At 29.6% G+C, this 16,282-nt stretch overlaps 1 protein-coding gene across 9 annotated transcripts in view; it reads right to left on the reverse strand.

Annotated features, from left to right (window-relative positions):
* The window catches only part of Rbfox1 (RNA-binding Fox protein 1), a 512,165-nt gene that overhangs the window by 163,078 nt on the left and 332,805 nt on the right, over positions 1-16,282 (reverse strand). For 8 of the 9 annotated variants that reach the window (XM_065503146.1, XM_065503154.1, XM_065503153.1 and 5 more), the window contains 2 exons: positions 9,675-9,929; positions 1,320-1,847 (listed from right to left, as the gene is read on the reverse strand). In XM_065503146.1, coding sequence (XP_065359218.1) covers positions 1,320-1,847; positions 9,675-9,929 — 783 coding nt within the window. The remainder of the gene's footprint in view (positions 1-1,319; positions 1,848-9,674; positions 9,930-16,282) is intronic. The other variant, XM_065503152.1, reaches the window with a different exon arrangement.

The raw sequence follows: 16,282 nt of genomic DNA on the forward strand, positions 1-16,282 counted from the left end.
TAAAAGAAAATCATTTTTATACCGAATCATTACTTGCGATGAAAAATGGATCCATTACGATAATCCGAAGTGTAAGCGATCGTATGTGAAGCCCGGCCAACCAGCCGAATCGACACCAAAGCAAAAATATACATGGCGGTAAGGGAATTATCTGTATTTTGTGGGAGCAAAATGGTCCTATATATTATGAACTGCTGAAACCAGACCAAACGATCACAGGGAACCTGTACCGAACTCAACTGATTCGTTTGAAGCGACCAAACATGAAGCATTAATATTTAATCATGACAACGCTCGGCCACATGTTGCAATACCTGTTTGAAAGAATTTAGAATGAAGTGGTTGGGAAGTTTTGCTTTACCCGCCTTATAGTCCAGACATTGGCCCGCCCGACTTCTATTTGTTTCCATCAATGCAGAACGCTCTCTCTGGGATACGCTTCACTTTGGAATAGAGTATCCGATATTGGCTTGATTCGTTCTTGGCCCCAAAAAATGAGTAGTTCGTTTGTATACATTTGAAAAAATCCAGCATTTTTAAGTCATACACCCAATACTAATTATAAATGTTATGAACGGAATTTATAAGTAGTCAAAAATTAATTTCATAGTATTGAAGCAAATTATAACAGGCAAATGGTCCTTCGATCACAGACGTCAAGTTCACTTGAGCAAGTCTTGAGTTTAAAGAAGAGAGAGGAAGAAAAATAGGAAAATATTTTCAATCTCCCCAATCTCTCCTATACAAACTCAAGATTTGCGCAAGTAAACAAGTAATGAATAGTGATCTAAAATTCAATTTAATTATAATTTCAGCAGTAATCTATCGGGAACTGCTTTGGCGTGAAACCAATAATTTGGTTTGGAAATGGTCCTGTGATTTGTTCCTACAATTACAATTACAGTTACTGTTATATTTAATAAACTTTTAAGACAAATTTTCTAAATGTTTAACATTGGTCCTTCGTTCCCAAAATGTATTGACCAATCAACAGCTATTTTATCACACACATCTGGATATTAAACTCGTTACTTTCACACTACACCCTAAGAACATTTCCTAATTCATTTTAATACAAAACAGAGTCCTTGCTAACAAAACTTAAACTAAGTTTTCCAGGCTGGGAAAACCAAAAAAAACAGGGACACACAGATAAATGTAAAACACAGAAACTAATTAATAACTAAAAATGCAAAATTGCATTTTATGTGTTTCGTTACTAAGGAAATGCAAAATAATTGGAAATTTTTGTACGAAAAAAATATGACAACAGAAAAAAAAAAATTATGTATTTAGAATTTTTGTTTCACAACACTCACTAGGCTGGCATTGTTTTGTTGTTGCTGTTGCAGCAGCAGTTGTTGCGATGATTTACACTGAAGATGGTGGTGTTGTTGTTGCTGTTGGTGGGTGTTGTTCGTATGATGAAGCTGCTGTTGCTGCTGGTGATTGTGGTGGTTGTTGGTGTTTGTATTGTGAAGATGGAAATGAGTTTGATTTTGTTGCAGGCTCTGTTGTTGTCTTTTGTTGTCTACTATTAAGCCTCCGCCAGAGCCAACTCCACTGCTACCAATTCCAGTGCCATTTGTTAAACTATTTGTTGTATTAGCTGTTGCCAGATTTAGGCCATTTAGAGAGGCAGCTGTATGAGGTGTAACAGATTGTTGTTGTTGCTGTTGCTGCTGCTGGTGTTGCTGTGAATTTATACCTAATACTGTTGTGACAGTTGCTGAAGCGGTTGTTGTTGCAACAGCAGCATTTCCGGCTGTTTGTGGATTTGCGGATAAATTGTTATTGTTGCCACCATTCACGTATTGCAATGCATTGTGTGATGTTGCCAGATTATTCTATGACAAAAGTTTGCGGAGTAGAGATTATTTTTCATTTAGTTTGTGTTTTCTTTTAATTTAATTTATTGTTTCTAATACTTTTTTTGTTTTTGTTTTAACTTAAAAATGTGTGTATATTTTCGAACCAACACCAACATTATTATTACATATTAATAGTATTTTAGGAATGCAGTTTTATTTTTATTGTAATTATATATGTAGATAAAAAAAATTACTAAAAGAATTTTATTATTTTCTTTATAATACATTTTGTCTTAAATCACTTGCCACATGCCATTGATTGATTTCGTAACTAAATAAATGTTAACAATTTGTTTTAGCTATTTTAATTAAGTTTTTTTTTATATTTTTTAGCAATTTACCATACTTTAGTTTCGTTCATTTATTGTTACATACAAAGAAAGAATATGAAAAAATAAATCAAACGACATTTCCAAGTTCTAAATGAAAATAATTATAGTTTAATAATTTGTTGTTCTAGGTATTTAGTTTGTAAATAAAATGAAAGGAGTTACACTTAGACATGCTCAACCTCAACCAGGTGTTTGATTAATTATTGATCTGTAAAAAAAGCTCTATATATATAAAGTAGATAGAAATGATGAGATGCTAAAATGTTTTTTGTTTAATTGTTCAAAATTCATAAATGCAGCCTTAATTTAAAACATTGAATGCATTAAAACATTGTAAAGTATTTGAGAAACTAAAATATACATTATTTTCACTTAACAATCTAGAGGATTTGGGGGGAGTTTTATTAAAAAGTATAAAAATTTAAAAAATGGCTAAGTAAACTGAAAATAATTTGTTTAGACTTAATTCCTTAAATTAATTTTTTTTTATTTTTTAAATTTTATGGGAAATTTTTTTTTAAATTTTTTATAAAAAAAAATTCTTCAAATTCAAATTTATTTGTAAAAAAATTGTATAATAAAAATATTTTTTTTATGAAAACAAATTCGTGGTAAAAAATACTTTTCCCGATTTAAGTACGTCGTTGCAAAGGACTTTGAAATATCTATCATTAGATATCCATATTGTCTATATTAATGACTTAGTAATCCTGATATAGATCAACAATAGGCAAAAAAATCTAGGTTGTCCCGGTTTTTTCCTTATATCACAGCCATTTGTGGGCCGATTTTGTCGATTTTAAATAGCAACCGAGCCGGAAGAATTCCGGATATATTGATGTACGAATCATATATGTAAGTTATTTGGGGGCCTGCTGAAAGTTGATTTCAACATACAGACTGACAGAGGGTCAGACGGACATGATTATATCGACTTCGCTATCTATAATGATCCAGAATATATATACTTTGTGGGGTCGAAAATGAAAAATGTAGAAATTACAAACTGAATGACAAACTTATATATCGTCCCCTTAATAAAACAATACACACCATTGTTTTTTATTGCATAATAAGAATCTACATAACTGATTCAAAATTTGTTGAAATTCTACTTCTACAAAGTGGGTCAAAAGATCAATTGAAATATTACTTTTGTTCTAGATGTCTACTAAGACAAAAATTTTAAACTCAATTATTTCGAAATGGCAAAAAAATTATACACTATTATTTTATTAAGGGGACGATATACTCTTGTCACTCATGGTGAAGGGTATAAAAAGAGCACAACTAGTTATATACTATTAGAAAAATGCAAGCGAACATATGACCTTCATATGACCTTTATTACTAGTTACTATTCTAACCTCAAAATCACTTGCTTAATAATGACAATCGATTACCAAGTGTCGCACCGGCATTAAAAATTCTTTACTTAGTAAGTGGTCTTAGCGACAAACGCATACCTCAAATTTGAACTAGTGCCATGGTGAACAGGATTATTTCACAGCAAACTAATCAATCCACTCACAAATGAAACATGTTCTCTTTGTACCGACCACTGATCTAGAGAGACTCGTTAAGGTTTATATTATAGTTCCATTCTTATTTCAATGGATGTCGCTAGATAATATCAATTATGAACTGAGAGTAAGAGAGAGTATCATCCGGGCACTGGGAGCTTAAAATCGTGCAAGTATGACTGAAAATATCATGCGAATTTTGGAAGTAAAACCTCCCAACTGTCATATAGACAGTGAATTATCCAATAGTAACTTTTTCTTGAACTTTAGTTACATTTTGAAGGTTCTACTGTCAAGTTTTCCCTTCACGAGAGAGGAAGAGTAGGGGATCTAAGTGACAAAGACATACGTCAATGTGGAACTAGTGGGTTCTTTCACTGCAAACATGTATACACACAAATGCGATATGATCTCAGTGTGCCGAACACTACTCTAAAGAAACTATTTATTCTCTATTTCAACAGATGTCACACGTTAGAATCAACTCTGAACTGATATTCTTTAGAAGATACTGGCTAAGACAATGATTTTTGGGGAGTTTTTAAACGGAAAATGACTGGAAATCATGTTAAAACAGAACACACGATCTGTTTATTCAAAAAGGAAACTGGAATTCCCAAATATCCAAATCTGTCTTCTCCTCCAGATTTCAATGTCTTCTTCGAGTACCAGATAAACACATAATCAAGCTACATCTTCATAAAGAAATCTAATGTCTTGAATTTTTTGAAGCAAATCTTGAAATATTTATGGTATCAAGTGCCATGGGCTGCAGAGTTATTTCACAGCAACCATACATTAAAAAAAGCTGCGTGTTTGTATCGGCCACTGCAATAATTACTTCTTTGTACTTTGGATCTTAACTAGTTTTCAAGCGTTTCAAGTCACTCCTGCTTATAGTCATGTGTAATAAGGTCTTCCTGGCTTTAGAATAAAATTTATCATAAATTGATCAGACGCCATAAACTGGCAAGTCAATCGAAACTTTTGAAACATTTCTACGGCAATTGGAATACGGATTTAGTAAATGATTTTCCAATTTTTGACTGACGCTAGGAGGTTGAAAATGAGGTAAATTAGACAGAATATGTATGTCACATAATGTTTGGAGAAAGTGGTTCTCATGATAATTAGATCTTCGTGTCATACTCGGCCTAAGAATGCTGAGTCAGTGACAGCATTTTTTTTGTTTTAGCCCTTTAGGTCTGGAAAGTTCGTGAAATTTCCAACTATAAATTTATTTTCACACACTTTACTAAATATATATGTTTGTTCTAGATTAATAAATACCAATAAACAAACAAAAATTGTCTAAATGAAGTACACACATTTAATTGGAACAAAATGAAAGTATTTATAAAAGAAAAAAATAAATGAAGTAGTTTTTAATCAGACTCAAGTTAAATTTAAAGTATGTAATCATTTAAAAAAAAAATATATCTCGATAACATAACTTTTACCCCCATTAACACGAAGTCTGGTTATATGTTAACTAATTGTTATACTGACAGTTTTCCTACATAACCTGACTTCGTGTTAATGGGCGTTAGACAATTTGGCAACAGAAATGATAGCTTCCAGTTGCCATCTGTAATACAATTTAGGCAACTGTATTACAGATGGCAACGGTTGGCATCCAAAATCGATCCATACATTTTTAGCAGCAGTCTTTCTGCCGTAAACATTAGCTATTTATTATAAAAAATTGAACTTGATTATGATTAAAATTTAATTCATTCAAACAAACTAATTTTTACTAATTTTTTAAATATATATAGTTATAAATACCAGGAATATGCATTTTTAATACAATACAATTTCATATGGAACTTAATAAAAATGCTAACAAAAATCTCTCATTTTATATATGTAATTGACATTCATTCTTAAAAGCTAAAAATTTTAAATTTTATACAAAGTTTTTTTTTCCAGATTTATGATTAATTTTTTAGAATAAAAATAACATGAAACCGTAATAAATATAGACAAATATTTTACATTAATTATAAATTATTTTAAAATAGATTTCAATTACAAACTTTAGTTTCCAATTTGTTGTCAGAAATTTTGTTTCGTTTTTTTATTTGAATCGTTTCGAAAAACATGCAGAGAGTTTATGAATTGATAAATAATTTGCAAAAATTTTGTTTAACAATTTTTTTTTTTTGGTTTTGTTTTTAATACACAAATACATACATATCAACAACAACTGTTTGTTTTTCACTAACACATGTAGTATAAATGTTAAAAGTGTAAGTGTGTGAGTGGTAAAAGACAGGCGGAGAGGGAGGTCTACATTTGTATTTAATAGGGATGTTGTAAGTAGGATTTAATTACAATTAAGAGTTAAAAACAAGGATTTTTATACTTTTTGTTTAGAAAAAAAAATACTGGGAATTTTATTAGCTGGATGGTTGTGAAATGAAAATTTATTTAAAATGAAATCGATTAAAAATTGTTGGTAATTGAAAAGGAAAATTTAGGTTTTAATATTAAAAATGAGCAAATTTTCCATTATGTTTAGACTAAATCTGTCGCGTAACCAGGGGGGTGAAAAAAAGAAATTTCCCATGAAAACCGAAAAATTTGTATAAAAAAATAAAAAAAATTAATTTATTCCCCCCCAAATGGTTGACCAGGGTCCGCTCCTGGACTAAATATACGACTAATCAGATTGTTTAGAACAAGGCCAATCATTAGACGTAGCGTTTGCTATTTATGGGGGAAAATCAGACTCTTAATATTTGATTTGATTTTCGAAAATGTATTTTAAGTCGATTTTGGTTTCTAGCTTGATAATTTTTATGAATTTCGTTCATTATGTTCGACCATCGGTGGTTATGAGTGTCGACCACTGGAATAAATAGTGCGTTTCAATTGAGTTGCTTTTGTCTCATAAGAGAAATTAACTTGATTCTCTCCAAATCATTTGTCTATGCAACACTGAATTGTGTCTTTGCTAAGTGTCTTCGATAAAACAATATTTGATAGTGTTTAACAGGTTAAGACCATCAGTTCAAATAGCGAAAGATGGTTTGAGCTTTTAAATTGAGTTTCATTTGCCTCATAAGAGAAATTAGCTTGATTCTCTCCAAATCATTTGTCTATGCAAAACTGTATTGTGTCTTTGCTAAGTGTCTTGGATAAAACAATATTTGACAATGTTTAACAGGTTAAGCCATCAGTTCAAATAACGAAAGATGGTTTGAGCTTTTAACGGCCATTTTCACAATGTACGATTAAAAGTTAACGTGAACTTTAACCGCAAGTTAGGCTAATATGAATTTCACAATGTACGATTAATTCTTAACTGACACTATTTAACAACAAAGTTGCTGTTAAATATAACCGAATAAATTTCGCCGGTTAGCATCTTAATTGTAAGAAATATAATAAAAGAACATGGAAAAACATTTATATTTTTGTAATATTTATAATTTTTAAAAGTGTAAAGCGAAAAAAAGTAAATTTTGCACGGGGTGATCCATATACCACCCGGATATTGCATTTACAAACCAAACAACAAATGTACACTTTTCCTTGTTGATTTTCAGTAATTGTTGTTCAGTTTGTTCTGTAAATTTTACAGTTAGATACCTTAATATTTTTGAGTTTTATACGTTTTTTTATTATACCACTAAGAAAACACAAATTATTATTTTTTATGCCGTCTTTTAGACAATTTTTTATATTTCAATCTTTCATTACACTATTTTTCGTAAACAAATGTATGTATTATTGCCATACTTTCTACTGAATGCTTTGGTTAAGTAATCAAATGATGGTGAAACGGAAATCGGTAACCGTTGGTTAAATGGTCCCCGTTAAACAAACCGACAGTTAGTTAATTTTCCGGTTAAAATGAAATAATCGTACATTGTGAAAATGGCCGTAAATTGAGTTTCATTTGCCTCATAAGAAAAATTAGCTTGATTCTCTCCAAATCATTTGTCTATGCAACACTGAATTGTGTCTTTGCTAAGTGTCTTGGATAAAACAATATTTGACAAAGTTTAACTCCTTAGAATCATCAGTTAAAAGTGCGAAAGATGGTACGAGCGGTTTAGAAATGGGGATTTTAATACGGAAGACAAAGATCGCCCAGGCCAGCTAAAAAAGTTTGAAGGCCAAGAATTGGAGGTATTACTCCATGAAGATTGTTGTAAAACTAAACAAGATTTTGCAAAATCATTGGGATCTACTCAAACAGCAATTCTAAAAGGTTTGCGGGCAAATGCATGGAAATTGTATACCATACGAATTGAAGCAGAGATAAAGACGATTTTGCATGTCCGAAATTATGCTGAAACGCTATAAAAGACATCGTGAAAAATGGATCCATTACAATAACCCGAAACATAAGAGATCGTAAGTGAAGCCCGGCCAACCAGCCGAATCGACACCAAAGCCAAATACCCATGGCGCTAAGGAAATGCTTTGCTTTTTCGTGGGACCAAAAGGGTCCTATCTATTATGAGCTGATAAATTCTGTTTAGACCATCACAGGGAACCTGTACCGAATGCAACTAATTCGAATATTCGGCCAGATATGAAATCGTAATATTCCATCATTTCAACTCTCGATCACATGTTGCAATACCTGTTAAAAATATTTAGAATGAAGTTGTTGGGAAGTTATGCCTCATCCACCTTATAGTACAGACCGAGCCCCGTCCGACAACTATTTGTTTCGATTGATGCAGATCGCTCTCTCTGTGGGATACGCTTCACTTTGGAAGAGAGTATCCGATATTGGCTTGATTCGTTCTTGGTCTCAAAAGATGAGCAGTTCAAAATTCAATGAATTTCAATGTTCACTATTTGGGTATCACCTGATCTGTAGAAAGATCGCACCAATATAATTCTATTTTAAATACGACTTTGTGGAATTTCAAAGAATATTTGCTAAGAGCTCCTAAAAAGTTACTGATTTTGCCAAAATCTTGACAATTTCGAAAAATTACCTGAGATTGGATCTTCATTTCGATAAACCCTGAATTTCTAATACTTATTGTCAAATATCAGCAGGTTGTTAAGCAATCCAATACGTTTTCAACCCACAATATTTTGTAACTATTGACAATCAGCTGAGAAATTCAGATATCAGCCGGATGTTATAATGGAGAACAAATCTAAAACAGTTTAGTTGGCTACGTAAATATTGGCTAGCAAAATAGCACACCTAATTATCCATCAACTAACTTATAAATATTTTCTATAGAATTTGATTCTCTAAGTAGCACACCCAAAAACAAATCAAACCAGTGCAAACTACAAATTCTACACTAACTAACAATAAATATTGGACACAAAAGTAGCACACCTAACTACTCTCTAGATGCTAATACAAATTTCAACAAAACATTTTTATATAATTTAAAAGAAACTTTACTTAGTCCCCTCGCAAATGTTTATAATAAATAAATGAGTGAGTGAGTATGAGTGATTTTTAAAAAGCATTTAAATAAAATATAAATAAATTTAATGGAGTTATGACCAAAAAGTCTAAAAGAAAATACACCATTTGCCATAAATAACAAAATAAAAATCAAAAAAAAAAAAAAAAACACAGAAATTCAACATAAATAAATAATATAGTTTTCTATAGACAAATGTAAATATTGATTGATTTTATATGCTAAAAAAAATATATATGACGAGATATGCAGACTCTTTTTTTTATTTAATAAAAAACATGCCATCCTCAAATTTATTTTTTTATTAAAACAGAAAAACACAATAAATTTTTGTAACCCAAAAAAGAGGAATTTATATACAACTGTATGACATAAACCATTTCCGATACCGTTTTTTTTTTATTAATAAATATATAGATATATGATTGTATAAATTTTTAAATAAAACACAAAATAAATAAACCAAAAAAAATTCCAAAACAAAAGTAATGAAAAAGAAGATGAAAGAAGAAAATTTCATAAAAAACATACCTTTTTCTGTTGCAAATACATTTGAGTGGCAGCATTTGTGGCAACCATACCAGCAGCATTTGTATTATTGGCACCTGTATTATTAGCAGCGACGGCGTTTGCAGCAGGTTCAGCTTTAATCTGTGCTAACGATTCATTTTTGACACTGCCCACAGACATGGTTAAACCATCTGTAGTTTGTTGTACTTGAGCCGCTGCTGGTGGATAGCCAGTTGGTGCGCCTGGATATGGCGCAACACTAGCCTGCACCATGTGCTAAAAGTAGAAACAGGAGAGAGACAGAACATGAATAAACAAAAAATCACAGGATTAATATAGTATATACTACGAAAAAAATGGAATGTATTATAAAAGATTTATGGCTATTTTTATGTTCTAGAAGTTATTTAAACAGAAATTTTTACACTTTACAGGCGGAACGTATTAAAATAAAGAGTTTATAGTGGGTAATAAAAGAGATAGAGGAAAAAATAACTTTCATAGATCAAAAATTCAAGAAAAAAATGTTTTAATCAAGTAGCACACCCAACAATTTTAAATATTTTAACAAAATATTAATATTAATTGAAAGAAGAAATGTTTGACTATTTAAATATATAAAAAACTGAAATATAAATTAAAGTTTTCTAAGTAGCACACCTTAAAAATAAACTGGTTGTACATTTTTAACAAAACTGAAACCACTGGATTAATTATTTTAATAAATTCTTAATTAATAAACTGCTAATATTAAAAAAATGTAAAGATTTTCTAAGTAGCACACCCTAAAATCTATAATTTAAAGATTTTCTAAGTAGCACACCCTAAAAACTTTAAATTTTTGACAAAATCTATACTGAAATGTTAATAAAATCTGAGTTAGTTAATATTTTGGCTTAAATATGGAAATAATTAAGAAATTTATAAATTGAAAAAGTAGCACACCCATAAATTTTTCAAAATACCAAGCAAAAAGGTTTTATTTACTATTACAGTAAACATTATTGTAAAATTTTATTTAATAAGGCTTCAAATGCAAATTTTTAAGAAAAAAATCAAGTAGCACACCCAATAATTTTTAATATTTTAACAAAATAATACTATTTGACTATTTAATTATATAAAAAACTGAAATATAAATGAATGTTTTCTAAGTAGCACATTTTAAAAATAAACTGGCTTTAAACTTAAATGTACAAAATTCGACTGTTTTAACAATTTTAATAAAATATAAAAATAAGTAGCACACCCTAAAAACTTAAATTTTTGACAAAATCTATAACGAAATATTAATAAAATCTGGGTTAGAATTAATATTTTGGCTTAAATATGGTAATAATTAAGAAATTTATAAAATGAAAAAGTAGCACACCCATAAATTGTTTCAAAATTCTAAGTAAAAAGATTTTATTTACTATTAAAGTAAAAAGCGTGATAAAATTTTATTTAATAAGGCTTAAATTGTAATTTTTTAAGAAAAAAATTAAGTAGCACACCCAAAAATTTTCAATATTTTTTAAAATTAGACTTTTCAGACTAATAAATTATATAAAAAACTTAAACAAAAACATTATTATTTAAGTAGTTCAGTTGCATTACTTATTTTAATGAAATAATTACTAATACTGAAATATTTCGAAATTTTTTAAATTAGCACACCCTATAAATGTTAACCTTTTGACAAAATATATTCACAGATGTTATCGAAATCTGAGATACTACAAATATAATGCCTTGAAATCGAAATAATGTAGAAATTTACTGATTGAAAAAGTAGCACATCTATAAAATATATCAAGTAATAATAAGTTTTACTGAAATTCCAAACAAAAAGGCTTTATTTATCATTATAGCTTAACAAAATTATAATATAGTATTCATTTATACATCAAATTGTAATTTTTTCAAGAAAATATGGATTTATTTAGGTAGCACTCCCAAAAATTTAAAAACAAATTCATATTAAATGCAATATTTTGCAGTGAAAAATGTGAAGAAAGTTATCACAAATATGATTTATCTAAGTAGCGCACCCTAAAGTATAAAGTTGCCTACAAATTTAAAGCAAATTTTTCATAAAATCACAGATCTCAGAAAAATGTCGTATTTAATTAACAAAACAAATGACACTGAACTAATAAGGAACATAACTAAGTAGCACATCTTAAAATGTTCAACTTTCGAACTAACTAACGTTAAAACTTTCTACTTCAGTAAATTGTTTTTCTCTATCACTTTTGTCCCGCACTGTAGTTTTATTTATTTTTTGTTTGCCAGACCATCAAAAAACATTAAATATTTACACATAATAATTTATTGATATTTATTGTACGTTACATGAGAATTTCTGCAAATAAAAATGCATCACAGCAATGGTATTAAAATTGAAAATTAATTAAATTTTAAAAGCCATATTTAAAAGGATTTACATATACAAAAATAAATTAAATGCTGCAGTAATGGAAAATGATGACTGTTTTTATTACAAAAAATAACAAACAAATAAATAAATAAAGAAAATTGTAAATTCTACAGCTATCCTCAACATTTAATAATAAAACAACAAGTTTTAAAAAGCTTTAAGGCTTTAGTTTTTTTTAAACAAATTATTTTAAAGCTGTTATGTATGTACAACTCATATGTACAATGTGAGAGCTTTTACAAAGGAGCTTTTGTGTTTTCACACCGATAAGAGTACAGTAAGCAATAAGACAACAATTCTTGCTCTTTATTTGGCAAACAAACAACGATCAGTATTAGAGCTTTCAAAGCTGTTTAACACAAACTTAAATATCGATGTATGTGTGCTTGGACGTAACTGTTTTAAAGCTTAATATTTATGAAAGTTGTGGTTCGAATTAAACAATTTGTGAACATGTATAATTAAAAGCTTGAAAAGCTTTTTTAATTACAATTAGTCCTTTATCACAAAAAGAGTTTAAAACTGATAGCATCAAAAGAGTATTTTTAATACCAAAAGCTTTCTTCACAATAATTAAAAAAAAACTATTTTACAGCCAGCCTTTCACTGGCTTTTCATGTGAACTTACATAAGTAACGAAAATTATGCTAGTTTGTTTGATTCAACTTTTAAATATGTCAGAAGCTGAATAAGCTAAAGGAGAGATACTATGCATAAATGATTATTAGTTGCTCAACTCAAATACAAACTTTGATAACGTAAAGGATCTTTAGCTTTAAGCTGAATCCTTGTACATTTTTTCAATCATATCTAAGAAAGAGTTTATTACTTTTCTTATTTTAAGCCTTTGTAATCCAAAAAAAAAGAAATATTAGCCATAAGACCCATAAATAAACTGCAAACAAAATTCCTTTCTTTACTTTCATGTACCAACAAATCCCATTTAACAAACTTTATAATTCAGATTTTTTTTTTTTTTGTCAAACTACAAAAAATATTAATTACACTACAAAAGCTTACAGATTTTGTTCATTATTTTTTTAATTTATTCATCAATTTTTTCACAATTTTTTTTTATAGTTTTTGTAAATAATTTTCCAGCAAGTGATGCCAAAAAGAAACAAATTTCACACAGTACAGAAAAAAGAAAACTTTTTTCTATAACAGCCTTTAATGCCAAAAAGAAGGAAGGAAATGTGTGTGTTTTTTTTTTTTGTATTACTAAATAAAACTTTCAGTATTTTTTTTAAAGCAGCTGATGGAATTTTTATTTATATTCTGTAAGCAAAATTTTAATGAAAAAGTTTGTTGTTACAAATTTTTAACTATTGTAAAGAGGATTTGTTTTTATATACAAAATTAAAAATTTTGTTATTTTACAAAAAAATAAAAGAAAACTAAAAATAATAGTTTAATTGCTTTAATGCTGCTAAGGAGTGAGATCGAAAAATTCTTAACACACGTTTTTCATTACATTTTTTAACCCAAGTATTATTTGAATTTTTTTTTGATCAAGTTACCTTTGAAAAACATGTCAGTTATTATGTGTAATGTCAATTATATTAATTTTTTTGTTAATCTGATTAAAATGAGTGACCAGAAAAAAGTGCGTACTGAAATTATTAAATATTTTCAACAAAACCCAACTTGGTCTTACAAAAAGTTGGCCAAGCATACAAAGGTCTGCCGTCAAACTGTTTCCAATGTTATTAAACAGTACCGGGAGAACTTGTCAGTTGATAGAAAACCTGGTTCAGGTAGAAGGAATGGTCCACATGATGTTTCTAAAGCCAAAAAAATAGAACGCATTTTCAAAAGAGCTCCCAACACATCCGGTAGGAAAGCAGCCCGGTTAGCTCAGTGCTCGGACTATTTGGTACGAAAAGTTAAAGCTAATGCAGGTTTAAAAACATACAAGGCTCAAAAAGTTCCTGATAGGAACGCTACTAAAAATTTAGAGGCCAAAAACAGAGCACGGAAATTGAAGTCAAGTTTTATAAAAAAATATTCTTGCTGCATAATGGATGACGAAACGTATGTTCTGACAGATTTTTCGCAACTTCCAGGTCAAAAATTTTATGTTGCTGATGCTCGAGGGAATGTTGAAGAAAAGTTTAGGACCCAAAAGCAGACAAAATTTCCCAGAAAGTTCTTGGTATGGCAAGCAATATGCAGTTGCGGCAAAAGAAGCCACTCATTTGTTACAACGGGCTCTATAAATACCGAAATTTACATCAAGGAATGTTTACAAAAAAGGCTGCTTCCATTCATAAGACTTCATAATGTGTCCACTTATTTTTGGCCTGACTTGGCATCCTGTCACTATGGCAAACAAGCCCTTGAGTGGTACAAGAACAATAATGTGGTATTTGTACCAAGAGAGGCAAATCCTCCAAACTGCCCGGAGCTAAGGCCAGTGGAGAGATATTGGGCTCTTGTTAAAAGAGAATTGAAGAGTACAAAAAAGGTGTCCAAAAGTGTGGTAGATTTTAAACGGAGATGGACTACATGTTCGAGCAAAGTGACAGAAAGCACTATAAAAACGTTAATGGAAGGGTTTCCGAAAAAGGTTCAAAATTTCATCACTAGTGATTAAAACTATAAAAATAATTTTTTTTGTAAATTGTAATAATAATTTCAATCAAATAAAAAAAAAATTAAAGCTGTAAGTTTAGTGGTTTCTTTTTTATAAACATATATGTATGTTAAGAATTTTTCGATCTCACTCCTTATAATGTTTCGTATTCTTTGTTATGTTCTTTTAATTCTCAAAAAAAACAAAAAAAAAGTAGAAACATATTTTAAGCCCTTTTCAGCTTTTAAAAAACAAAACTGTTTCTTTGTTCATTAAAAAAAATTTCCATTTAATAAACAAAAGTCTGAAAAAAGAAATCTATAGAAATAAACACAGAAAATTGTGTAAAAATAAGTTGCAGTCTGTGATGCTGCACTTGTTGGTGAACCAAGAGGAAAACAAAATTCTGTGAATATATAAAACTATAAAAAAATTAGGGAATATGATGGCTTTAATCAGCGCAATACTTATTGGAATATTGTGTTTTAAAGAGAGAGGGAGAGGGAGAGAGAGAGAAAAATAAGTAACAATAACTTCATGTCCTTACAGTCAAGTCGACTTTGAAAAGCTTTATCCTGGAAACAGCTAAAACATGGTCTACTTTTAGCTGTTTCCATTATTAAACATGTAAAAGCGATGAGTGCAATAACATGATAAGCCACAAAATCAAAATATGGATCCATTACAGAGCTCTAAGCGTAAGAGATCGTATGTGAAGCCCGGCCAACCAGACGAATCATCAACAAAGCCAAATATCCATGACGCTTAGGTAATTCTCTGTATTTGGTGAGAAGAAAAAAGTCCTATCTATTATGACCAGACCATCACAGGGAGCCTGTACCCAAAGCAACTAATTCATTTGAAGGGACATGAATCTGTAATATTACATCATGACAACGCTAGGCTACATTTTGCAATACCTTTTAAAACCTTATAGTCCAGACCTTGCCCCGTCCGACTACTATTTTAAAATATATTGCAGTTAGTTTCTAGTATACCCTGCATTTTATCCATCTTGATCTTCTCCATATATTTTAAGGGAACAGTTTTTCTGTATGCTGTATTATTTTTTAAATAAATTTTGTTCTGTAAAGGTTATATTGCTATGAGTTAAACAATTTTTAACTTCTACACTTATTTATCTCACTTCAACTGTACATTTTCAATTCTTTTGTTTAAGCATTTCGCTTTAATTCAACATATGTTGCAAAAACGTAAAATACATTTGTTTTTGGCTGTTCTCTGTATGGTGGTGGTTTGTTGGTTGGTTGATGGTGTTGTCGTTGTTGCTCTGTAGTTTTTGTTTATGGCAACACAGGTCAAAAGGGGAAAAAACTGAAAGATTTTTTTTATTGAAATTCATACATGATGTTGTTTACAAAATTGTTTTTTTTTTTTTTTTGTAGACATATACTGTTTGTGCGCCTTTTGTTGCTTACAACTTCCTACAATTTGAGTTTGGTGCTTTTTTTTATTTTAGTGAGTTCTGTACTTAAAAGAGGGGGTATATTAATTTTGTTTGTTTAAATGTGATACTAAAATTATTATTTAATAAATTTGTCTGTCTATAACCATTCTATAGAAATAATGATAAGACTAAAATTGCAAGTAAAGACTTGTTAATTCACATTT

The sequence above is a fragment of the Calliphora vicina genome, chromosome 3, assembly GCF_958450345.1.
Source record: "Calliphora vicina chromosome 3, idCalVici1.1, whole genome shotgun sequence".
Classification (NCBI taxonomy): Eukaryota; Metazoa; Arthropoda; class Insecta; order Diptera; family Calliphoridae; genus Calliphora; species Calliphora vicina.